Source organism: Catharus ustulatus, chromosome 5 (assembly GCF_009819885.2).
Source record: "Catharus ustulatus isolate bCatUst1 chromosome 5, bCatUst1.pri.v2, whole genome shotgun sequence".
In the NCBI taxonomy this organism is placed as follows: domain Eukaryota; kingdom Metazoa; phylum Chordata; class Aves; order Passeriformes; family Turdidae; genus Catharus; species Catharus ustulatus.
The window spans coordinates 71305678-71331327 of NC_046225.1; the positions used below are offsets into that span (position 1 = coordinate 71305678).

The 25650-nt window shown below is 40.7% G+C and overlaps 1 protein-coding gene across 1 annotated transcript; it reads left to right on the forward strand.

Annotated features, from left to right (window-relative positions):
- Positions 1 to 24553, forward strand: RMND5A (required for meiotic nuclear division 5 homolog A). The gene is made up of 9 exons (XM_033060217.2): positions 1 to 262; positions 4659 to 4801; positions 10603 to 10737; positions 10892 to 10992; positions 15612 to 15778; positions 16444 to 16609; positions 19086 to 19188; positions 21225 to 21379; positions 22829 to 24553. The coding sequence occupies exons 1-9, from the start codon at positions 121 to 123 to the stop codon at positions 22890 to 22892; spliced, it is 1176 nt and encodes a 391-aa protein (XP_032916108.1). The 5' UTR covers positions 1 to 120; the 3' UTR covers positions 22893 to 24553.
- The last annotated feature ends 1097 nt before the right edge of the window (positions 24554 to 25650 follow it).

A 25650-nucleotide genomic window follows, 5' to 3' on the forward strand; every position in this document is an offset into this window, starting at 1 on the left:
AGCGGGGCCGGGGCCGCCCGAGGGCCGGGGCTGGCGGCGGGCCCGGGCGGCGCGGGGGGCCCGGCCGCGGGGCAGCAGGAGGAGCAGGACGAGGAGGAGGAGGAGCGCGGCCCGGGCGCGATGGACCAGTGCGTGACGGTGGAGCGGGAGCTGGAGAAGGTGCTGCAGAAGTTCTCGGGATACGGGCAGCTCTGCGAGCGCAGCCTGGAGGAGCTGATCCAGTACGCGGGAGGGCTGCGCAGGGAGATCCTGCAGACCGAGAGTACGTGGAGACCCCCCCCGCTCCCCCCTCTGCCCAGGGGACGCGGTCCTGCTCCTCCCTCCGGGGAGGGGAAGCCCGAAATTTGGGGCGTTGTGGGCTGGACACCCCTCAAAACTTCAGGCTTTGTGGGCTGGGAACCCCCCTCAGGAGGGCCCTTGCTCCAGGGATCCTCCTCACCCCAAGGGTTTTGTGCTGGGGATTGAGCCGGGGCTCTTCCCCCTTAGCCCCGGAGCTTTCGGGGCGTTGTTTACACGGAACATTTAAAAGGTGGGAGCAGGGCAGGTTTAGGTTGAACATCATAAAAAGGTTTTTCACGCAGAGAGCGGCTGGGCATTGGAACAGGCTTCCCAGGGAAGTGATCACAGCACCAAGCCTGATAGAGTTCAGAAAGTGTTGGGACAATGCTCTCAGGCCCATGGTGGGACTGCTGGGGTTGTGCTGTGCGGGGACAGGAGCCGGGCTCGATGGTTCTGGTGGGTCCCTTCCAGCTCAGCATATTCCATGATTGTGTGATCCCGGGCCTCTCCTGCCCCGTGTGTGCTGCAGGAGGGGTTTGTTTGTTCCTGGTCACCAGCTCTGGCGTGACCGTGGTCAGTGTGTTCATGACCCTTTGTGTTGGGTTACAAAGGGGTTGGTCACCCCAGGGGAAATACAGAGGAAATACGGCAGAGCTGACCTGTTTGCTTTCCTACTCCACTCCCCGCCCCCATTTTTCTTTTATTTTTTTGTCTCTCTTTTCCTGTGTGCCTGAGTTGTGTGTCTGTTCCTTTGCTGTGGCTGGGTTTGGCCGTGCTCAGGACGTAAACAAGCCTTGTCTGTGTCACAGCTGATGCTGGGCACTTGGAGGGCTGTAAACACGGCGCGTTTAAACCTTGCGAAATCCCGGAGATGGAGGTAGTGCCGTGTTTATTTGAGTGGGAGGGAACGGAGAGGCAGCTGAAGTGATTTACTCAAGGCCATGCAGGAAGCGAGTGATGGGTCAGGGATTAAAATAGGAACTTGCAAGGTCCTGAGACCAAACTTGAGAACAACTGCTTTTGTTTTTGTTTAGTTGGGGGAAAACATGTTTGTCCTGATCCTGTGCAAATACAGGTGAAAGCTTACTCAGGGGTGTGGATAGTTGCAGGAACACAAGACAAGTGTGCTGGAGCTGCTCTGTGTGTACCCAGAAGTTTCTATAGAGAGCAAACATGGAATTCCAATTGTGAGGCTTTTATTTGGGATGACATAAGGCTTGGTATTTTTGGCATTGTTTTGAACTCTATTTCAGTTACTTTTGGTGTTTGAAACACTCTGGGCTTGGGCATTGAGGACAGTCACTAAAATATGTGTCTTCACAAACAGAGGTGCTGGCCTGGCCTGGAGAGCTGTGTGTGCCCTCATGCTTGTGTTGCTCTTTTTTTGGGCTGTAAAGGTTTGACTGTGACATTCCCATTGCAGCTCCAGAGCTTTTACTCTCCTTGTAATGAATTTAGAAGATCCTAGTGTGTGATTCCTTCAGGATCCTCGCTGGGTTTTCCATCCAAGCTTGGATTAGCAGTTTTTGGCACTGTTCAGTGAAGGCCTTGGACATAATTTCAGCACTTACAAAGTGATGCTGTCCCAGAGAGCTCATCCCAAACTGAGCTTTCTTTTAGTAAGTGCTCTAGAATGAAGCCAGTACATTGTTAGTGCACCTTCAGACATTTGGAGACTCTTCAATTTTGGTATCTGAGGGTGAGCTGAATTCACAGAGGCCAAAATTCTTACAATTTTCTTTTTTCTTTGACATGTTACTTGTAACTTTCTAAAAAGAACAATTTTTTTTCAGCTCACTATTTTGAGGATTTTTGAAAATGGATGGAATTGAAAGCAGACAGACATTTTAATGTGGAAGTCTAATTCAGGGCTGTGAACTGCAGAAATAGGCTCCTGGATGTAATTTCAAAGGAAAAAAGAAAGAGAAATGAAAGCCCTCACTGCAGAAGAAGTTAGGACAAGATCTGAGTGCAAAGATGTATGAAAAGACCTTAAATAGGCAGTGGATAAAAAAAGGAAGTGGGTGGAGAAAAAAAAAACTATTAGAAACTGCTTTAACCTCTAAACTGGTTTCCTTCTCCCCCCCACTACAGTGTATTAAAATGTCTTGAGCTGATTTCATGTTAAAGCCTAAGAGCAGCCCAGCCCTATGCAGGCCTGTGAATGGGGAGGCAAAGTTTGTTTTTCTTCTCTGTTCCCTTAATAAATCTGTCTTTCTGGAGTAGCCAAGGATTGCATATTCTTGGATGGTATAAGTGTGTCTGGCTGAGTAAACTTGGCATTGGACTCTGCTCTGTGCTCAGTGTTTGTGGGCCAATATATTTAAATTTTTTTTAAATTGTGCACACACATCACAGACAGAAGCTCTGTCTTTCTGTCCTGTGAACCCTGAATTACCAGGAGGGATGGCTGCAGGCTTTTTCCTGCTGAGTTAGTGCAAGTAGCTCATAGGTTGATTGGAGCTGAAAGAAAGGGGTGCAGAGGGAAACCTTCTACAGCTCTGATGGCTTTTCCTCTGTAGACATTTCCTGGAGTTGAGTTTCTGCTTCAATGTCAGGGACCAATAATTCACTTTTTTGCTTGGGGTAAAAGCAGGCACCCATGTGGGTTGTTTGGGTTTTAGCTTAATGGCTTTCAGAAAGTGCATTTTAGTCTTTCTGTTTGTTGGGGAATGAGCATTTCCATTTTGCTTGTTGCATAATCTCTGGCTGGTCATTTCGCCGTGGCAGAATTCATGAGACAGTTAAAGATCCTTCATGTTCTTTTAAGTGTTTGCCATAAAAATTAAATAGCAACTGAGAAATAATGATTATCCTTTAAATAATTTTGAGAGATGAAGTTTTTGGAATAGCTGAGTGGAATTTTTGGTTTTAATTTGGGATGCATAGAATCACTGAAGTGACTGTTTTCACTCCTATTACTCCTCACTCATCTGCTAGAAAAAAACCCCCAGACCCTCATTAGCCTTTTGCCCAGGAGATGATCCTTGGCTTTGTGGGACTAGAGGGAGGAAAAAAAGAATGGTAAAGCTTATTTTTGTTCTTAAAACCCATGATTGTTGGAAAAATGCTGTTGAAACTTCCCCAGCTGTGGCTTGTGGGACTGGACAGGAGCTGTTTGCTGCTCAGAAGGGAGGTGGCTCAGTGTGACAGTGTCAGCAGCAGTGCTCAGAGGGTGCAAGAAGGAAGGTGCTTAGAAAAAAATGGCTGTGAAATTATCATCTACTCCCTGTGACTGCAGTTTTTTTCTGGATTCCCTTTGCTCTCTCTAGAAACTGGGCTAAAATAGGAAATCAAAAAGGAACAAACTTAAAAAGCGAGCATGTTTTCCATAAAATCCTTCTTCTGAACAGATATTTTTGTGATTTTGTTTTTTTCACATGAAGGCTTTGGGTCTGGAATATTAGGGAGACATTTCTGAGCTGCTCTCCACTTAAATTAGCCTTCTCATGCAGTGGAAGGCTGCTAAGTCTGTGTCCCTAAAGGAAAAATTCTTCATGTAGAATGAACTTTGAGAAAAGAGGGACCTTCTGAGGTAAGACTGGAAGGGAGATTTTTCTTGTATTTTTACATCAAAAGTGGGAAGAAAGGAGTGGAGTAAAGCACCAAAAAATGTATTTTTTTTTCCTCACTCGAGCTTCTGAGTGATGTTTGAATCAAGGCACAAAGGGTGTAAGCTCTGAAGTACTGTGATGTGGTCAGGGAACTGTAAGCCTGTCCTGTTTAATATTTTTTTCACAGAGTGGGTCATACAGCAGTGAACCTGTTGGACAACAGCTAAGCAATGTCACTGTTTCTAGAGAATAAATCTCATAACAAGATCCACAGGTCCTCCATGGACTCTTCCCATCCATTGAGGGGAATTGGAGATTGTTCAGAGCTACTGCCACAAGTCAGGGAGCAGAAGCTCCATACATCTCAGAGTCCAATAGCAGTGAGTGGCTTGTGGGGCAAGAATTGATTGGGCCATCTTAATCCACATTTTGCTTGCACCCTGTTGAAGTTAAACATGGTGTTCTCATGTACCTTTAGGGGCTGTCTAAAAGAAAACTGTTCTTGTAGTAGCTTCAGTATCCTTCTGTTGTGTTCTTAGAGATTTGTGAACTGAGTGTTACTTTGAGATGTTTATTCATCTGCTGTGACTGAGACACATGAGACCTTTACATTAAATTTTCAAACTGTTGCACTTGTTCAGTGTTACTGTGCACCCAACTGGATTCCTAATTCCACAGGAGAGTTTTCATAGAGGTGAATTCCTGTACATCTGCCTTCTTGCGTTTCTTTAATACCACTTGTCTGTTTATGTTGTTGCATATTAAGAGATTTAATTTTGCCATTTGTTTGTAACAAAGTTGTTAATTTTCCTCTCTTTTGTCTAGATCAAGATGGGGACTTGTCGGGGACGATTTCACTTGTTATGACGCAGTGTTGTAAAAGAATAAAAGACACAGTCCAAAAACTGGCCTCAGATCACAAAGACATTCACAGCAGCGTATCCAGAGTTGGAAAAGCCATTGATAAGGTATTTGTTTTGTGCTTTGACTGGATTATCACATTGTAGCACACATGTGGTGTGTGCTCTGCTTCCCAAACTAAATATTCTGTCAGCTGCAGAAGCAAAGGCGAGCCAGTGGGCAGCACAGTACTTGCTTTCAGAACTCACTGCAGACAGCCTGTTCCTTCTGGGACAGCTCAAATCTCCTAATTTCTTACAGAACATACCCTGTGGATACTACAGGATGTAGAAATATTTCATGTTTTATCACTTTAGCACAATATTTTCTTCAATGTCTGTCTCAGTAAGAAATACTGTTGGTTTTTACATATGTGTGTATATATGTATTTCTAGTTAATTGTCAGTAGCAGGTTACTCTAAAGTACCATTTTGCAGAGAATTTTTTAAGAAAGGCATTTTGTACCTCTTTCAGGGATGTTACTGAATTTAGGAGCTTAATTTTATAGCAGTGCTCTTAATGAGCAATAAGAGGAGATTCAGCATTCACAGTTTCTGCCTAAATAATAAGACAGGGCAGCTTACCTTTGGTGTTCTACATATGAGACATCTGAATTTCAGGTTCAGCAGTAACTGGGATATGAATATTTTTGTACCTATTTTTATAGGTAAATATTAACAATTCTTTGAAATTATGTTGAAATGGTGCTACATGTATACTTTCAGGCTGTGCTTTTCTCCCTCTCCTCTTACATGAAGTAGTTCTGTGTGCAGGGAGTCTGATACTTGCTCTTATGGATATTTTATAATAGCTTCACAGAAGGTGACTCTGACAGGGTCTAAACATTTATTCAGTACACAGCACTGATTTATCCTTTGGGAATCTCATTTAAACTTTGGTAGTAGTGATAATCTGCTAAAACATAATGTAACAATAATGTGATGATGAAACAAAGTACATAATGCTGCATTATTAGGCAGAATGTCCATGAAACTTATATTTTTTGTTTCTATCTGACTGACCATTGTGGAGAGTTCAAACTTTTTACTAAGAGCTTTAATCCACACGTCACTGTTATCCAAAGCTTAAGGATGCATCTGTCTCAAATCCTTGCTGTTGTATCTAAACCAATTAACTAGAGTAAAATTCCATCCTTATTACCAGCTTGAAGCCTGAAATAAATCTGTGTAATCTTGGCCTAAGTTTTTAAACTTTCCAATTTTGCTTCAGCAAGTGGACTTTGTGCAAATGCACTTCCAGGTTTAGCCATACTTTCTTCATTTAAATCCTCTGAGGTGGAACAGCCCCAGGTTGTATGGAGAAGGGTGTAAGTGGAAATTGATGATATTTCTTACAAACTAAAGAAAATGCTTGCAAGTGTAATGAAGCTTAGGCTTGAGTCTAATCTCCAAACTGCTGTTTCAATTGTGATGGGAATAGTTTTTCCAGTGTTTTGCCCTGCTGTTTTAAGTTTATGTAGTGTTTTTATTTGAAAAATAATAGATGTAAATAAAAGCATTTTTTTTAAAATTTCAAATGTGTTGCTTGGCAAAATACTGGAAAGGATCCCATTAATCTTCTCTGTTCCTGTTGGGTGTCAGAAGGACTTTTTCAGTGAAGTCTTCAAAAATGAGCTCAACTGGCTGTGTGCAGTGTGCTTGTTCCTCTGGATTTTCAGTCTTACTTATTGTATGTGGTGTTTGCATTAAAAAATCAAAAATAGTGGGAACTGCACAAATCCCCAGTTCTGCTTGTAGCAAAGGAAGTTATTCAGTGAAGTTCAGAGCACAGGTTAGGATTGTCTCCTTAAATGTGTCCTTGGTGGAATTTTTTGGATGTGTTTTCTCCAACTGTAGTTGGCACCAGAGTCCCAAACTGGAATTGCCCTCCCCCATCCCTTCACCATAATATACTTAAGCTTAAACCAGTAGAAGTAATTAAGTGTAATTGATGTAGTGAATTGATTCTCAACACATTCTGGTCAAAGTACTGCTGCTTCAAAATAAAACAGTTGTTAGAATTTAAGGAAGCACACACAGCCTTTGCCTTGATTAATGAGACTGGAGTTTTGTTTCTGTCATGTGTAAATCCTCAGTTATTTTACAGACAGATTAACATCTCCAAAACTCTGCTTATGGTCTTACTAACTGTGCCTGCTCAGGCACAGATAAATGGCCTGGTTTGAGATTGGGAAACATGCTAATACTGGTACCCACTTCATATGACACAGGCAAATGGTAGCTGCTGTTGCATGTAGAATCAATAGACTTCCTATTTAGCAAGTTTGGATTGAGAAAGAACTTGCTGTATTGTCTGCCAGTGGCAATTTCAGGTTAAATTTCTTTTTTCCCTCATTGGGGCAGCACTACACCTACATAAAAAGTTATCTGGTCAGTTTTTAAATTATTGTAGTTGTTTGTGAACTTGGATGGGCCCTAGACTTGTCTGCCTGCAGAATTCACTCTGAAAACAGAAATCCTTAGAGCAAAATGAAGTTCAAATTTGGCATTAAATACATTGAAGTCTGAAATACCAGAGCTTTGTATGTTGCTTGGGAAGTTTATCTAATAAGCTAAACCTTTTTTCATGGCAGTTCTATATAGATTGCATGCTTCTGATCCACAAAAGGCTACCCTTTCTTCCAAAGAGCATTTTCTCCTTTGAAAGGAAATGGTTGCATCCAGTTTTTTCTGTATTGTACTGGCAATTGCTCTGCTTCCAGAACTCATCATGTCACCGTTGTTCAGCAAGTTGTTATCAGGTAGCTCATTCATCAGCGTCCCTGTAAATCAATCACTCTTCTGGAATGATTTGAATTCATTTCAGAGCATGTTTGATGGGCTAGTAAATGTTTTCTCTCTAGGAGCAATCTGTCTGAGTAGTGGTTAAATGCTTTCATTTAGGAAAGTTATTGGAATAAAGGGTAGTTCCTTCCATTTCCCCCCTGAATTTTATATCTGTTATATGGCCAACATTTTAATCCAGTCTTTGTTTTGGGAAAGCAAACTTTTGCCTAAGTTAGTGTTCATTTTATGTTAAAACTTGTGTGTGAACACACAAAAATCCTTTACTGTGCATAATTTAATTGTGTTGGTGTTAAGAATGGGGCTACATAAATACAGGGTCTTCACAAGTTGAGCTTTATGTGGAAACAGATTGAATAGAGAAGATAAACAAATGTCTTATTTGTGGTTTTTGGGTAAGAATTCAGAAGGGAGGAACACACAAAATAATCTCAACTGAGTAACTGAGGAATAAAACTGTCCTTAATCATCATCCTTCTTTGTACCCTGTTGTTATGAATAACATGGAGGGTTGTATGTTGGTTAAAAAGGTTCATCTTGTGTTTGTGAGTATCTTGAGGTCATCATGTTCTAGCAATTATTGGTAATGTGCTGTATGTTGTATCATTGGTGTATTTAGCACATAATACTGTACATTTTGCCCTAGGCTTGCTAATTAAGCTTTAAAAAAAGATGTGTTCCCCAGGAATATTAACTGACACATCATTTATTTTGTGTTTTAAGCTTTCTGGAGTTTTTAAGTTACAGAAATTCTTTTAACTTTAGAAATCTTATTAAACCCCACGTGCTGTCAGTTAGCAGACTGTTAGCATTTACAAAACAAGACTGAGGGTTGCAGTCACCAGCAGATCCTGCAGCAATGACAGTTGTGAAATATATAAGCCAAAGGCAAGTGATAATTTCTTCTGACATGTGGCAGTCACTCACTGTAATCTGTGCAGTCAGTTCCTGAAGCTCCTCGGGACCCAGAGGAGGCAGAGCTGTAGAATCCCACATATAATACAGACCTTGAAATCATTTAAAACAAACTAAAAAAATATTGGAATGAGAACCTGGTCAAGACTGGCTTGGTCAGAAAACGACTGAGAGTATCAGGTTGAATGATGGGACTTGATAACTTCTTGTATGTGACTTGAAAAGATCTAATGGGGTTTTGTGAAGATTGACAAGGCTGGTAGGTTTGGTGTTTCAGAAGAAAATGAGCATTTTGTGAGAGCACTGAGCTAATGAGTTCCACCATCTCTAACCCCCAAGCAGTGAGAATGATGTGATAATGTTTGAGGCACAGGTGCAGCTTTGCTGTTGGTAGCTGTCCAGAAGGATAGAGTTTCTGCTTAGGGGGTTTTATCATTGCTAGGACTTGGTATTGCATGAAGAATAACTTATAGTCAATTATTTTTAGATCAATGACAATCTCCACCCTGGAAGCAAGCTTGTGAATTCTGAATCCTGTGTCATATCCTTTAGTACTTTGATAATGGATTTGTGTTACCTGCTGGTGGTGGTTGGACACTGAGACCAGTCAGCAATGGTGATGAACCTTTAAGGATTTGAATGGCTGGCACAAATAAGAACAGTATTGTTTAGTTTTCAAGATACAGCTTAGAGGTGAACAGCATGACAAGGAGCTTACAGGTTAAGACACCCAAGTGAAAATGTTATTAAATGTGAGATGTGAATCAGTGGCAATAATTTAAGTGCTCGCCTTGCTTTACAATCTCAGAAAGATGGAAAAGTCAGTTTGCTAGACTAAGGTTAATGTTTTACTGAAAGTTTGCTGAGGGCTCTGAAGGAAGCAGTGGCTTTGGAGCTGTGTGTTCAAGGATGAAGAGGCTGCCCCTTTTTCATGATGACACAGAGCAGCATCAAAGGGACCGGGGAGGTGCTGATGAAGGAAATTAGTAAGTGGTGAGTAACAGGAAGGTGCAGTGTGGAGCTGGGGAGATAGCTGCTACCAGCTGGGTGTTATCTGCCCTGCCTGCTGTGACAGAAGCCTGTGTTGGTGTGAGGCTGGTGTTCCCGTGTTGTGCAGGGCTGTGGATCCCCACAGAGCCACAGCTGAAGCACTGCTGTTTTCACTGAACTTCTGATTTCTGAAGCTCCTTTGGGAGAGAGCTGAAGTCATTCAGATCAGGCAGCAAGCAATGCACTGACTTCTGGACTCTTTATTTTGCAAGAGGCTTGTTTTAAGCAGTGGGTGAGGATTTTTATTAAAATTAACCTGCTTGCCCTGATCATAAAACATGCTAGCAGTTAAAAATCCTGGTTTATGTCCTGGATTAGAATAAATGTTGCTCTCCTGCTGCCAAGAGGCAAAGTGCCAAGCAGTGCCAAGTGTTACTGAGGAGACAGCATGACAACTCTTTAGTTATTCCTGGAGTATGTCCATAGGCCACTGGCCTAAAAATACGTGGCACTGGGATCATCTGGGTTACATCTAAAAAAGATCTCTTGGGTCTTCAAAGCTCATCCTGTTGTTGGGATGTTGGTGCCATCAGAGATTTGAATTTCATTGTTTGGTTGTGGGGAGAAGTGACTTTTTGCTTTTTCAGTATTGCTTACACCCCAGATATGTGAAAAATCCTTGAGTTAAAGCTTTTACTTTCAGTTTGGTGTGCTGTACTGACAGAGATGCGTTGATGACTCTATCTTGATTCTAGTGTAGGTGATTTTGCTTTCTGTTCTCTAAACATTTGCAGTTTTCACATATGGAAAAAGCCATTCCTGCAGATACTTCCTTCAGAAATGCATCATGGGCTGGAAACCCCTTTATTAGTTAACTAGATTTCTAACTTTCTAGCTAGACTTTTAATTTGTTGGTGTAATTCCTTGTAGTGAATATTATTCAGACTTGAAACAAGCAAGCTAAAAATTTCTTCTTCTTCCTACACAGGAGGTAATGAAGGAAGCTGGCATATATTTATTTCACTTTGGAGATAATTGAGGGCCAGCTGAGTAATAGGCAGAAGGCATCAGGGTGGAGCCACAGGTGTCCTGCATAATTAAAGAAAAATGATGTGGGGTGATTTATTCCAGCCTATTAACTGTTAATTTGTGTGTTTCAGAACTTTGACTCGGACATCAGCAGCGTGGGGATAGATGGGTGCTGGCAGGCTGACAGCCAGAGGATCCTCAATGAGGTGATGGTGGAGCACTTCTTCAGGCAGGGAATGCTGGATGTGGCCGAGGAGCTTTGTCAGGTAACAAGTGTGAATGTGGAAGGTTATCCATGGAGAAAGTGAAGCTTTGTCAGCTTCCCCATTTGAGTGAATATTTAAACTATTAGATAACCCATTGTTTTTCATACTTTAACTAAAAAGTGCCTTTTTTTTTGTCTTTTTCTTTTCTTTTCAGGAATCTGGTCTGTCAATAGATCAAAGTCAAAAAGAACCATTTGTGGAGTTAAATCGAATATTGGAAGCATTAAAAGTTAGAGTTTTGAGACCTGCACTTGAGTGAGTCTACTCATTTCTTTTCATCACTTTTTAAAAAATGCTTTTAAAAGTTCTTTAGTTTTTCACTTTCAATACTCTCTTTGGTATATTCTGATATGTCCCTGTCTGTCCTTTGAGAGGGGCAGTTCCTGAGTGGATCTTTCCTTTTCCATCCCTTGTCACTCCCCATGGGAAGTGGTTAACTAAGATTCTCTCTCTTAGATTAAGGACTCACTTTAATCACTTGTGGTACTTTAAGGAAGAAACATCCCTTGGAGGAAGTGTTGTTAGCCAGTGATGGTGCTTGACCTTCTACTGGATCATTAGTGAACCTTATTTGAAGAGGTCCCATTGTGAAGGATACAGGACTCACTAAAGGTGTTGGGTACCATGAAGTCCTTGGGGTGGGCAGAACCTGACTTGGGATCAAAGTTCTCACTTGTCCTCCAGTGACCCTCCCTTTCCAGACAAAGGACCAGAGGGTGGGAAGAGCCTGGGGCTGACAGTGGCACCTGTTAATTCCTCCTGAACAAAATAATGAGAAAACCCCTGAAACCCCTGATCCTGTTTTTTTTTCTTTTTTTTTTTTTTTTAAACTTTTCTAAGCCTAGGTTGGTGTCAAAAGTAAGAAAAAAAAATCAAAACACAAAAAAACCCCCAACCAAACAAAACAACCCAATCAACTTTAAAGTGACCTTTTAAAAATAGTGAAACCAAAACAAATTCAAAATTTGTCTTTCATTCCAGACCATAAATCATATACTTGAGATAGAATCTTTTGCATTATTCAGTTAAATACATTTTCATATTAACAACATTTTCTTTTCCCTTTTACATGAACCACCATAGGTGTGTCAATTGAGCATTTACTGGCATCTAAACTAAGTGCAGGGACACTCTGATATTCAAACCCTGATGTTCATTGACTAAATCCTGGGTAATGCCTCTGGGTCATGCAAAGTTTGACCTAAATAGTTGGTCTTTGAATTTAATTACACAGGTGGAAAGCTGGGGTGGTTTATTGCTGTTGAATTGGCTAATTGAAGGGAAGCAACACTGATATTACAACTGAAACAAGATTTACTGTCAGTTACACCACATATATCTTGTAGTTCAAATAATAACAGAGCTGTTGTGAGGGATAATCCCTGAGGAACAGTAACTTGCTGTTATGACTGTTCCCTTGAAATCTCTAAATTCATTTCAGCTCCAGTTTGCAATGCTTTAGGCTTTACTCATTGCTGCTGAGTTGTATCCTGTAGTTTCTGCAGTGTGTTAAATATTTTTCAAACAAAGGAGAAGGCATGGTTGTCCCTCAAAGGAATTTTTATTTTCCAGCTGAATGGGCAGACAATAGGGTGTATTGTCAGCACAGTTTGTGTGTTGGTCTCCCCACTCCCTGTCTTATTTCTGTGTATAATGTTTATTCTGTTTAAACTGGACAGTGCAAAAGCTGTCTGCCTCTCTTGGCTGCTGCTGGGCACAGAGGGGCCTTATTTGTAGTGGTGCTGCTGATGTAAAATCCACGGCTCTTGGGGAGGATGATCAACATGTGACAAAATGCCATGGTTTGAGCTCTCTGGTTGAGGAGGTAACCAATGCATTAACTGCCCAGTTATCCCACAGAACTGCTGATGCTTGTGAAGGTATTTCCCTTTTATTTCCTGGCAGGCACAAGTGTTCAGGAGGAGGGGTAAGAAACCACTGCTGTGTGAATGGCCTCCATATGACAGAGAGAGAAAGTGGCATTGTGCTCCTTGGGCTAAAATTGGCCTCAGTGAGTAAAGTTTCAGCATCAAGCAGCCCCAGAGTGGCCCATGGCAGGGTCAGGCTGCTGACAGGGGTGTTGAAGCAAAGTGTCACACAAGGATGATTAATTACAGTCTCCTGAACTAGGAAGTGGAGTATAGCAGGTTCTATCCATGCAAAATTGTGAAAAGCTGGGATTAAAAGGCAACCAGTCTCTCTGGCTCTGCCAGCACTCTCTGCTTGTGCTCAGCTTCACTCAGTGCTGGAAACAAAACGAACACAGGTGTCTCCTGGTCACTGCTGTGGGAAGGGAGTTCTCAGATTATTGACTTTTCAAAAAGTCTTTCAAAGCCCTGCTGGGGTGATGGAAATTAGTATTTGTGTCTCAAAAAAAAAATAGACCCTAACCATATTTATGATCCAGGTTTTCCTTCTAATACAAATTTCAACACTTAAAAATATGACCTTTCAGATTTAGATAGAATGGGACTGGCCATAACTTTTTTGTTTTCCCTTGTGGGGTGTGGAAGTTGACTTTTGTGGAGGCTTAGTCTGGCCTTGCAATCTGAGCTGTATAATCTCTGTATGCCTGCAAGATCCCATTAATTTGCAGTGACTTTTCTCACTGTAGTTTGGTGATGGGAAGGGAAATGCAGTTATTTTTCAGTATTCTGGCCCTTCAGAGCCCAGGTAGGGCCCCATGGTCTTGGTGAAAAGGACTTGAAGGTTCAAAGCTTTGGCTGTAATTTGGAAAACTGCAAATTGCATGGGTGCTGATATTTGCTGGATCCTTGGGGTGTGATTTAAACTTAATTTAATCTTCAGTAGGCTTTGTTAAATTAATTTTAACATCTAAATCCCTGTGGGAGCTGAAGAGAGTCCTGTGTACCTGTGGTTTGCAAAGTGTAAACTTTAAAAAAATTCTGATGGAATTGAGTGTCAGAAGTGAAAACACTGAGTGTAATTTTGAGAAGAGGTAGGAAGACAGGTGATTACTCATGATTTTGGACAGTTGTAGAGAATATGCAGGTGGAGTGTTTTAAACCTCCCTTGCTGGTTTTTTGTTTTTCTGTTGGAAATAGGAACATCATGTCCCAGACCAAGCACCTCAGGCCTTGCCTCTGTTCTTGCTTTCTTTTGATACAAATCTGTGCTGCCACTCAAAGACCTAAAAATGGAAAGCCTGCCTAAAAGCTAATTTGGAAAAATAGACTCGACCTCAGCAAGATGAAGTACTCTGTCATGTGGGTGCAGATATTGGCAGGGAGAGGATGGAGGCTCTTTTGATGCAATAGAGATTAATATCTCATTGATGGCACTGTGGACTAGTCTTAGTGTTTATTTATAGTAGTTTTTTGGCCTTCATCTGTTTATTAGTCTATGGTTGTTAACTCCATGCTCTTGTTTTTGTAGCTGGAATTGAACTTTACTGCCACAATATCCTATTTAAACATAAAAATACAGTTAAACCCACCCCCCCCCACCAAACTTATGAAACCACCCCAAAACCCACTCATCACCCATGGTTAGTGAGAGTGCTCTTCACTCCTTCCTGGTGGAGATTCAGGAAAATCTGAAACTGCCTGAAACTGGGGACAGTAGGGCTTGTTCTTAGTTCAAAGGCTCCATTTTTCACTGTTTCCTACTGAAAGGTTACTGTGTTTTTACAAAGCCTTGCCAGTGAAGTCAGACTCCTGATACTTCCACCACAACAAATTGAAAGTGGATACTTGCTCATTAATGCTACATCCTAATGCAGAAGGCTGACTTGCTTTGAAAGCCTTCCCAATACAGTAAGAATGCTTAATTTTCTCATTTTAGTATTGATTGAAAAGAAGCCTCACATACCCTGTTTTTTTTTAAGGAACACAGACTTCCTCACTTCCTTGCTAAAAAGTGAAAAGCTTTTTGCTTAATAGGGCCCCCACAGTGAAAATAGTAGAACTAATTAACACTAATGAGAAACAGATGTACTGGAGAACATTGAAACTTGAGGTTCTTAAGAGAAAGATTGGATTGATTTAGGCCTGACTGAACGGAATTAAAGAAAAAAAAGACCAGCACCAAAAAACCTTCCAAAAAACCAAGAAAAGGATGGATAAATTCTAAATTATAAAGAAAAATGTTTGGTTTTTTTAAAGAAAAAATATGTATAAAATGCTTTGAAAATTTCAGTTCATTTTACTCTATGTATGTTTAAGAATTCTTTCATGTTATTAAGAAGACAAACATTAGTGTTGTCATGGTGAATGAGACACAGAAAAGAGAAATATTTTTATTGTCTAAGTTGAAAATAACACAGAAAGCAAAGTTTAAACAAGGTAAACTATGATATTTAAACTGATTTCCCTTCCCCCACTGTGCGATCTTGATAAGCTCTGTCTTTGAGGTCCCATAGATGCAATTCCCCTCTCCAGGGCAACAGATGCATACACACAAACACAGTGGCCTGAACAACATGTTTGGTGAATGAGGACCTTGGAAAATGTTCTTGGTCAAACTTCTTGACATGCAGCTGAAGAACTGTCAGTAATTGTTAACATTCACAGTGCTATTAATTGAAATACAATAGAGTTGAGCTATTTCTGCCTTATATTGTGCCTAATTTAGTCTTGTCTTTCAGCCAGTGAATGTTGAATTTTGCAGTGCTTAACCTTTACAGCAGCACCAGAATTAACATCGTCCACATTTTATGCACCCTGTGCAGCTCCATTACTTGTGAAGGGCCTTGCCATTTTCTGTGCTCTGTAGAGGCTCTCAGAAGTTCAGGGAACAGTCACACTTTCCTTGAAATAGCTGGTAGATAATAGATAATTGCAATGATTTCATGTGGTGTGGGCTGACACTTAATTACTCCCGTGTCACGTCCCATTGTACCTCCTCTCTTCCAGGTGGGCGGTATCCAACAGAGAGATGCTCATGGCACAGAACAGCTCCTTGGAATTTAAACTGCACAGATTATATTTCATTAGTTTATTGATGGGTGGAACAGCAAATCAAAGGGAAGCACTTCAGTATGCGAAAAACTTCCAACCGTTCGCCCTAAATCATCAGAAAGGTAAATTTTGGTCACATTAAGGGGATTTAAAGCATTGGGATATGGGACCTTGTAGTAAAACATAAATCATGTTCCAAATATGTTTTGCTCCATTATTTTCAGTTTGTTAAAAGACTCTTCTTTTTGGATTTATCATATAAAACAAAAGTCCTTACAATTAGAATTACCTTCTTTTTTTCTTTAAGAGGGTTCAAAAATAATATCTGATGGTTTGCACATTTGCCTAAATTTAAGGTTTTTGACTCTTTAAATAAAATGTAGATTACATCTAGAATAGGCCTGCTGCCAGAGTAAAGTGCTAAAAATGCAGAGGAATGTTCTTGGAATAGTCATCTGCTATTTTCTGCTGCGTGGGGTAATACAAAGAGAAATTTTGAAAAATGAGGAGCATGTGAGTTAAATGAACCATCTCAAGCTGAATCCAGCAAAGCTTATTTTTTAGGGTACTCTGTGTCAGCTTAAAAATAGTAAACCTGCTAGAAGCAAATTCCCAGGCAGCACTGGCAACTCCCCAGCCAAAAAAGCAGCAGGAGTGGAGCTCTCCTGGCTGTCATGGCTGTAAATTGATTTTTGTGGAGGTGAGGATGTTTTTCCATGTGAAAGCTCCAGCTGGAGACACAATGTTTTGTTTGTTGTGCAAACTCTGCTGTTCTGGTCCCTCCCAGATATCCAGGTTCTGATGGGCAGCCTGGTGTACCTGCGGCAAGGCATCGAGAACTCGCCGTACGTTCACCTGTTGGATGCAAACCAGTGGGCTGACATCTGTGACATCTTCACAAGGGATGCCTGTGCTCTCCTGGGCCTCTCAGTTGAATCTCCTCTCAGTGTTAGGTATGCTGCTTTTCTCTTGCTTTCTTTGAGACTTTTTTTTTGGTTCCTTTTTCTTGTTGAGGACAAAAGAAATGACTTTTGAGTAGTCTCATCTTGCATTAAATACAGGATATAGTTACAATTAACAAGATCTGCAGGGGTTAAAAACCAGAGGTTCCTGTGTGCTGGGCTTTTTCCTGCCCCACTGCAGCTCAAGAGGAAGCATTCCTGGATGAAATTTATCTTCCATAGTTTAGACATAACTGTGAAAGATGAGGATGGCAGTTGGCAGTTATTCCCACAACAAATGTGTGACAACTGTCCCTGCTGTTCTGCTGAAAAATTGCCCTGAAAATGTGGCCATGATTCCATCAGCATTTAATAATTTTGGTTTTTAATCCACACATTACTGGTCTTCTCAGAAGAATGCTTAACAGTTATGTTGTGGTTTCAGTTGCTAAAATTTCCAAGCTGTCTGCTGAGCCTTTTCTGCAAAGAAGAAAGAGGCACTTTTAAGCTCAGTAGCTAATCTGACAAAATGCAAATCTGTAGGAGGCTGTTGGAAATATGAAGAAAACCCAACCTAATCTCCTTCTAGTTTCTTTGAAGATAAAACAGATTAGCTGCTATTTAGCCTTTGCATGTCAATTCCCCCAGTACACTCCCCTGATGTTTTAATTTTCATTTAAATTGTTAAATAGAAAATAAATTATATGTAACTTTCTAGGCTGGATTTAGTACTTAGCAGAAACTTCACTGCTTCCTCTTTTTTTTTTTTTTTTTGGTTTGTTTTGGCTTTATTTTTTCCTTTTACTGTTTCCATTCACTATTGTTGGACTTCTGTGCTTAATTTAGAGCTCTCACATTGTTAAGCCTTCTGCTTTTCCTGTTTGTACCTCAGTCACAAAATACAACAGAAACAACAAAGGGAGCACTTCAGACTAATTGTATTTCTGCAATGAACTTTCAAGTTCCAGTTGGAGTGTTTTATAGGTATTTAGAGCATAAATCTCTGGATTTTGACTTTTAGCTTGTTTCATTCAAATAACTAGCAGGCCTTTAGATTTTCATTGCTCATGCACTGATGCTGCAATGCAGTTTTCAGATCAAATGGCCAAGAGATTTTTGGTGGAGTGGAAAATCCCTGTTACTGATGTTTGGTCTGGTTGGACATTTGCTCTGCTCCTGTTGTGGGATTGATTGTGCTGAAATGTGTTTACTGTAAGGTGGTATGGATGCTCTTGTCATAAACAAGACTGTTCTAAACTGATGTGACCTTGGAGTGCTGCAGATCCTTTAGGAATTAAACAAGCTTGAAGCGAAATCCCTGCTGTGCTTCTCCAGTATTTATCTAATCCTATACAGGCCTCATGGTCAGAGCTATTATGTGGGGAGAGTGGAAAAACTCTTGTGTTATGGAGGTTGTGCTTTGGGGTCTTGAAGGACTACAGGAATTTGAATTTACTATTTACTTGAGTTTTTATATTCTGGGAGGGCTCTTCAGAGATGTTTTCACAAAATACTATTTGTTAGACTTTTCACAGGGTTAACACAAGTTACACTCAGGGCTGAATTAACAAAAAAAGCAAAGTGCAAGGGTTAAAATGGCCAGTTGGAGGTGAGAGAGATAAATTATTTATATACATATACATATTTGGCTTAGGCAAATACAGGTTTCAGGTAGAGGAAAGGCATGACTTATTTAGACAATTAAACTTGCACAAATAGTAAAATAATCTGCCAAACAAAGCAGACTGGTAGCAAGTTCAAATCCTGCTTCTGTTTGTGGTTTTCAGTACTATCATTAGACTTAAATCCATCAAATCATCTGTTAATTTGTGGAAACTGTGTCATACTTCCTTTTGTAAAATACTGAAATATTCTTAAATAATGTGCTAAGTTCTGCTAGTGGGTAAATCCCAGAGGAAGCTGAATTGTTTGTTGGGACACAGACTTTGGGCAGTTTTATGCTTCTTTCTTATCACAGGCCCTGGTTTCCTTCCTTTCCTTACCTACCTGCTTTTTCTACATTTCTTTTCTTGGTTTAAGGTGAAGGTGGAAAGACATGTTTCTTTAGGTGGTAATTATATGTAATTAAAGGATGATGGGTTGTGTGTACTTGTGGGTTACATGCCAACTCTCAGGTTGCACGTACTCCACCACAGCTGAGAGCAAACTCTGTGTAAACTAATGGGATGCCTTCCTTCTGTACAGCTCAAAATCAAAGTAGTGACAGAAGAAATCAATTAATTATGAATCTCAGAGGAGGGATTAACTGTTGTTTTCTGTCCAAAATGTAGTACCTGAGGGCCCCAGGCGAAAATACATGGATAACTGATAACCTGACCCAAAACTTTGCTTCTCTGTACTTCTAAGCTCCCTCCCAGTATAACAAGATGTAAAGGAAAAAATACAAAGACCTTGTGTCCTAATTAACCTTTAAAATAGAAATGGTTTCCTAACATGCCCCTTATATTAACATGTCTTTTTTCTGCAGTTTTTCAGCAGGTTGTGTAGCACTACCAGCTCTAATCAATATCAAGGCAGTCATTGAGCAAAGGCAGTGCACAGGGGTTTGGAACCAGAAGGATGAACTCCCGGTGAGTGGGTGCTGAGCTACCCCTGGGGCAGGTTTCTAATGGCAAATGCTGTTTTCAGGTTTCTTTTGTGTTATGGGATGTTTTACATGGCCACCACCTCCAGCAGCTCTGGGGCTTGGGGCTCTCTGCTGTGCAGGGCCCTGGGGCTCACAGACACCCCACACGCCCAGCCACTGACCCAACCAGCCACACAGGCTGCCCAGACACAGCACTGCCCTCAGCAGCTCCCACACAGGACTCACCTAAAGCACAAGTACAGACAGCCAAGATCCCTTCCTTCTCCTTGGCAGGAAATGATTGACATTGACCAGTGAAGGCAGTGGTGAATCACCCACATTCACAGGCAAACAGGTGCTTGTGGATCCTCAATTCATGTCCCTCCTAGCCCCTTTTAACCCTTTTCCAGCTGTTCTCAGCAGTGTCCTTCCCCTGCACTTTCCTCCTACAGTTTATACAGTTCTACTGGTCCCCCTCCACAGAGACCCTCAGGTTTAAATTTGTATCTGTTGCAAAGTCCAGGTTTAGTTGCAGTTTCTTGATGATCTGTCAAGGTTGTTTCTTGTTATTATCTCCATTATTTTTGTCCATGAGGTTTGTACCTCTCAGTTTTGTTTTTTGCTTCTCCTTTCATTTGTTATCCCCTTTTGTATTGAAAAGATCTTTGATAAATGACCTTAAAGAAACTGATGCTCTCACTTTGCACTTACCCAGAGATGTCTCTGTATAAATGGAAAGAAAATGGATCCCACAGAGAAACATTAACTTCCCCCTAGCTAGGCTTGAGCTCAGTCCAGGGCTTGCTTTGCAGTGGCTCTTTATCAGGCAGACAGGAGATGAAAGAATTAGTGCTGCATCTGGGGACACAGGAATTGGGATCCAGTGCATTATGCTTCCAGCACATCTCATTTATATCAGTTGAAATGAAGTTCAGTTGTTATGAAACCCCAGTTTCCCTTTATAGCTCTTACCAAGCGTGTGCAGTTCTCCAGTGACCTGCTCCTGATTTGGAAAGGAAACTTATTTAGTGCAAACTGGGCATGAACTGAGTTAGCCTCTTCGACTGCAGCTGGAAGAGATTCATTTATAGAGTAAGGATGAGTGCTGAGTTTTCTCCCAGCTGTGTTTTCTGCTGAGAGTGTAACCTCAGAGTGTGACAGATTCCTGCTTTGCTGTCCAGCCAGGAATGAGTAGCTGGGGAGCATTTGGAAAAGGATTGCTGTTTGATGCAGATCAGTTAATAGCACACATGTGTCTCATTGCATTTTCTAAACTGAAGGGTCTCTAGTGTGTTCCACTAAGGCAGTATGGGGGTGGGAAACCTTGTATTCATTGTGCAAAGACAGATGAAGTAGCATGAAAAGGTCACATTGTCAGGTTTTGTTGAAGGTTAAACCTTTGGAACAGAGCAGGTGCTTTGGGTACACACGGTGGGATTTCTGTAGTTGTCAGTTCATTACTGAAGTCACAGACCTGTTCTTCTCTGGTACATGTCCCTTTCTGAAATAATTTTGTCCTCATGGCAAGAGTTGTGCTGCACAAGTATCTTCTGTGTTGGTACTGAAAATTAGTGATTGTGATATCCTTTATTATTCACAGGACATGAAGCTGTTGGCAGAGCCTTTCAAGAAGCTGTAGAACATGAATATAGTCAATCCAAGGGTTTTTCTTTTTAAATGTCTCCCTAAAATGAAATCTATAAACTACTTTTTATTTCCTAGCCAGTGATTTCCAGAAAGTCTTGTTGGGTCACCAGCACAGTTTTCCTGCCAGGGCATAGAACTACAACAAAATTTGCACTTGTACCTTAGCAGAATGTCCTGTTTTGTTGTTACTCTCCATCCCCAACATAAATCACTATTTTAAAAGCACAGTTAAGTATTTTTGGCTGACAAATTGTCAGGCACCCACACAATGGATTTTGTTGCTTTCACAGCTGAATTTTGTGAAATCTGTTAAGTAAAGACCATGACCTAGAGGGATAATTATCTGGAAATGTAATTTCCCAAGATAAATTCTTGTGTTACTTTCTTTCACAGATTGAAGTGGACCTCGGTAAAAAGTGCTGGTATCATTCAATATTTGCCTGTCCCATTCTTCGTCAGCAAACAACAGATAATAATCCACCTATGAAATTAGTCTGTGGTCACATTATATCCAGAGATGCTTTGAATAAAATGTTTAATGGCAGCAAGTAAGTACCATTCTTTTATTTCAAACAACACACAGACAAGGACACATCTTAAGACTAGAATAATGTATATTGGGAAAACTGGGTCCATAATTATAGGGGAAGCTTGTTAATCTTGGAGAATGGCTTGAAAGCTGGATAAGCTAGGTTGATGCACTGGAGAAAAGCATAATAAACCCTCTGATGTTGTTGGAAGTGAGTTTGCATGAAGGAATGCAGTGAGCAGAGTAATTTTTCACGTTGTCACCCCCATTGTGTTGTCTTAAATTCAAACTGCAAGGCTTTGCACACACAGTTTTTCCTTGGGAGCAAGGTTAGTAATGCATGAAAAATCTCTTTAAAAACAAAATCAAACCTCTGGGGGAAATATGGCTTAGTAATTGAGAAGGAGGGGAATTAGAACTGTGGAAATACTCCTCCTTAGATATCCATGGGGTGCTTCAGGCTTTTGGGAAGCAGGAAATGGGAGAGAGAAATCTATACAGATTTTCTTGAGGAAGAACAGTGGTTATTTGGATTGAATATATACAGTTTCTGTAGAGGCTGTCAGCTTTATTTAGAGCTGTAAGTCATTCTGGGAAATCCAGTGTGAAAATAAGTGAGGCTATGAATGGAAATGTCAAGTGATGTTTGCATTCTGTTCCCTGTTAGAAAAACCTTCAGGGATGCCTTTGTGGGTGACTTTAGCCATTTTAAGCAGTAAACTTGCTGCTACATCATTCCTGTCCCTGATCACTCATTCCTGGTGCTTTCATTGATCAGTTTTACTGACAGCACAGCTCTGACAAATATTAACTCTGGAGGGGTGGGTGGAGGAAGAAGGTAAAATGCCCAAATGTAGGAGATGGGGGGCAAAATGGATCAATGCTTCAAAAAAGAATCAATTTCTTCAAAAAGAATAAATATTGTAGGCAGGGAGACCAGACTGACCTTTCAGTCATAGCCTGCAGGAGCTGATCTAAGTAGATTGGAAAATCAGACTATTTTGGGAACCAGACACTAAAATGAACTGAGGAAGCCAAAGTGAAAGCTACCAGCTGATTTAAAATTACTGCAAGGCCAGGCTGGATGGGGCTCCAGGCAGTCTGGTCTAGTGGAAAGTGTCCCTGCCCATGGCAGCAGGGTTGGAATGAGATGGTCCTGAAGGTCCCTTCCAAACCATTCTGTGATTCTAAAATGCATCAAGCAAATCCAGAAGTAGAAATGATAACCACAGAGAAATCGCTCTTTATGATAATCTAATAATTCAGGGGCTTGTGGTTAAAAGCTGAAAGACTATAACTAGAAGGAAAAGCAAGGTAAGTTCTCTCTAAAGGTGACTTTTAATGGAGCCAAGTAAAGTGTTGGGGCTTAAGAGTGCAGTTGTTTCCTGCTACAGGGGAAAAATTCAACACCTCTAATGCTTTGTTGTCACACATTGCCCCAGTTCTAACACATTGTCTTTGTCCCCAGATTAAAATGCCCCTATTGTCCAATGGAACAGAGCCCTGGAGATGCCAAACAGATATTTTTCTGAAGAAAAGTTTCATTATGCAGTTTGTAAGTGACACTCTGGATTTCAGGTGCATTTCAGGAGAATTAAAACACACTTGTTCCCTTTTATGCAGCAGACTGAGGACTCCTATGTTTGTATAAGCTAATGCTACAGAAACTTTGCCAACATTTAGTATATACATACCAAGTGGAAATGCTACAGAAATACTATTACCATAGGGCTTTACTATACTCTTGGTCTCCATACCTGATCAAGTTACTACACCAGCAGTTGTCATTCAATGCAGGTTTTTGTACTTAATTATATGGTGACTTTTTACTTTTTAAAAGCAGAAATTGATCACCCCCATTTGTTTAATATTCTTCCTGCTATTATTCTATCATTTTATTGATAACTGTCATCTTAGAGAATGTTTGTGGACAAAGTTTTATTTCCTGTAATGTGTACATAATTAAAGGCAAATACTTCAGAAAAAAAAGTTTGATAAATTGAATAGTCGTTATAAAACTAATTTGTATTTTTTTCGCTGAAAATGCTGTGATATATTCTGAGTTTTTCTTTCAAACATTTTTTCAACTTTTACATAGAATTCAAAGTAAATGTGCATATATATAAAGTATATAAAATATATAGCCCCAAGGGGCTACCTGTTGAAATCCATCACTAATTTATAAGGGTGATGTGTGACTAAACTACTGCTGGGGCAGAGAGGGAATAGGAAATCCTGTTCCTTTGGATTCACGACTGAGAAGTGTTTGTGTAAGAGAACATTCAATAAATTCTGAAGTGGAAATGCTTTTAGTCAATGACATTTGCTCTCTGGCCTTTGTAGTCATGTTCTTTGAACTTTGTATTCAGGATTAGGCTATAAATGTCATGTTGCTGTATAGTTTAATAGTCATTATAGTGTGCTATTTATAAACAGTTATCAAAACCAAATAAATTGTAGAAGTATTCATTGTTAAATGGGGGGAAAAGCATGTTCTGATGCAATCTACTGATCATGACTGCACTTGGCAGAACTGGGCCCTACATCATATATTAGGAGGTAGCAAGTTTTCTGTAGCTTGAGAACACTTTTGCTTCTAGCCTTGTTTTTGTAGTAGAATATTACTGCCATTGCCACTTTCTCTGCTAAATTTGTCATATTGTTGACTAGGTAAATTTGTACTCATAAAGGAGACGTAGATCACGGCAGTTAAATCTTTTTTAGTGTGCATATATTTGTATTTATTGCACTGTCCTACAGTAGGGCAAGCAGCCATAAGGCATGCAAAGCTACATGTAAAATTATATTTCTGTATTGTGTAGTTAAAAAACAACAACCAACCAACCCCAAGCTTGTCTGGTTGAACACTGACACACTGGTTGAATGCACTAGCACAATGCACTACAGAGAAGACGTCTTTGGGAAATCTACACCTTTTGAATTTGTCACCTGACTGGAGAGACTGAGTCGGACTCTTATGGGAGCAGTGACAATGGACAAACCTACAGAGACATTATAAATGAGGAGCGAGTCAAGGCACACAAATTTTAAACTTCAGATGTGTTTGATACATGTGAAAAAATAGAGGTGTGTGATTTTCTGCAAAACTTACATTGTATTCACACTGAGTTCCAAACAGCCGCGTTACCAAGTGGTAAAATCAACAATAAACGGGTGAGGATATTATTTTCCATGTAGGTTTCCTAGTCTTGCTGAAATTGCTTTTAATATTTTCTTTTGACTGGAACTGCTTAATGCTTTGGATCTATATGAAATGGCATATGAAGTAATTAAAAACCCAACAAACCCAACCAATAATAACAAACCCCCACACAACCAGCCTGAAGTATGAGTGCTGCATCTTTCTGTGTTACACTGATGGTATTTTAGCACTGGTGTGAACACCAGTAAATAGTGATAGCTTAAAGCCCAGGGATGGGACAGTTATTAAATGGAAATAGGGTATAAATTCACCTTGGTTATTAAATATCAACTAAATTTCAAGTTAACTAGTGCATGTTATGGATCCATAGCTAATTCAAAAACTCTTTTCACCAGGTCAGTGCTGTTCTTTCCCAGTCTGCCTGTCCATGACTTAAAACTCCTTGCAGTTGTGCAGCTCCACCGACAGATGATGCTCACGGTTCAGCACTGAGAGCATGCGTGCTCACCCCAACGGGAGGCTGTGCTGCAGTTTGGGTGGCACAAATAACCCAGTTTGCCCTGTGAAGTGATGTGGGTTCTCTCCTGACACTGCCTGCTGTGCTTCTGGTAACTTGGAGAACATGCTTGCAGGAGAAAAGTGAAAAAAACTCTGTGGTTTTCATACTTAAAGTATAGTTGGCATCTGGTATGTGTGCATGGTCCCTAAGGGGCTGGGAATATCCACAGTAAAAAAGTATTTGATTTTGAAGCTGTGGTGGTATCTGAGATGTGTCTCCATTCCACTTTTGGACCAGATTGTGAAGCCTTGAACTAATCCCTGGAGATGCTTTGTGTGTCCCAAGTGCCTTTTAGTGCTGCAAGATGGGACTGAAGACACTCAGTGTTTGTGTCCAGATCACCCTGGTATTCCTTGGACTGGGCTTGCAGCTGATGCTTCTCCCCTTTGCAAATGTCAGAACTGCAGCTCTGAGCAAGTGCACCCATTAGTGCTGTGGATGGGCATCAAGTCAAGAATGTTTTAACCATGCTTTCATAAAGTTTAACTTATAGGTGCTCTGAAAGTAATGGATGTTTATGAACTTGATTTTTCAGAGCAGCAGCTTGTTTGTAGTGTCCCTTCAATGT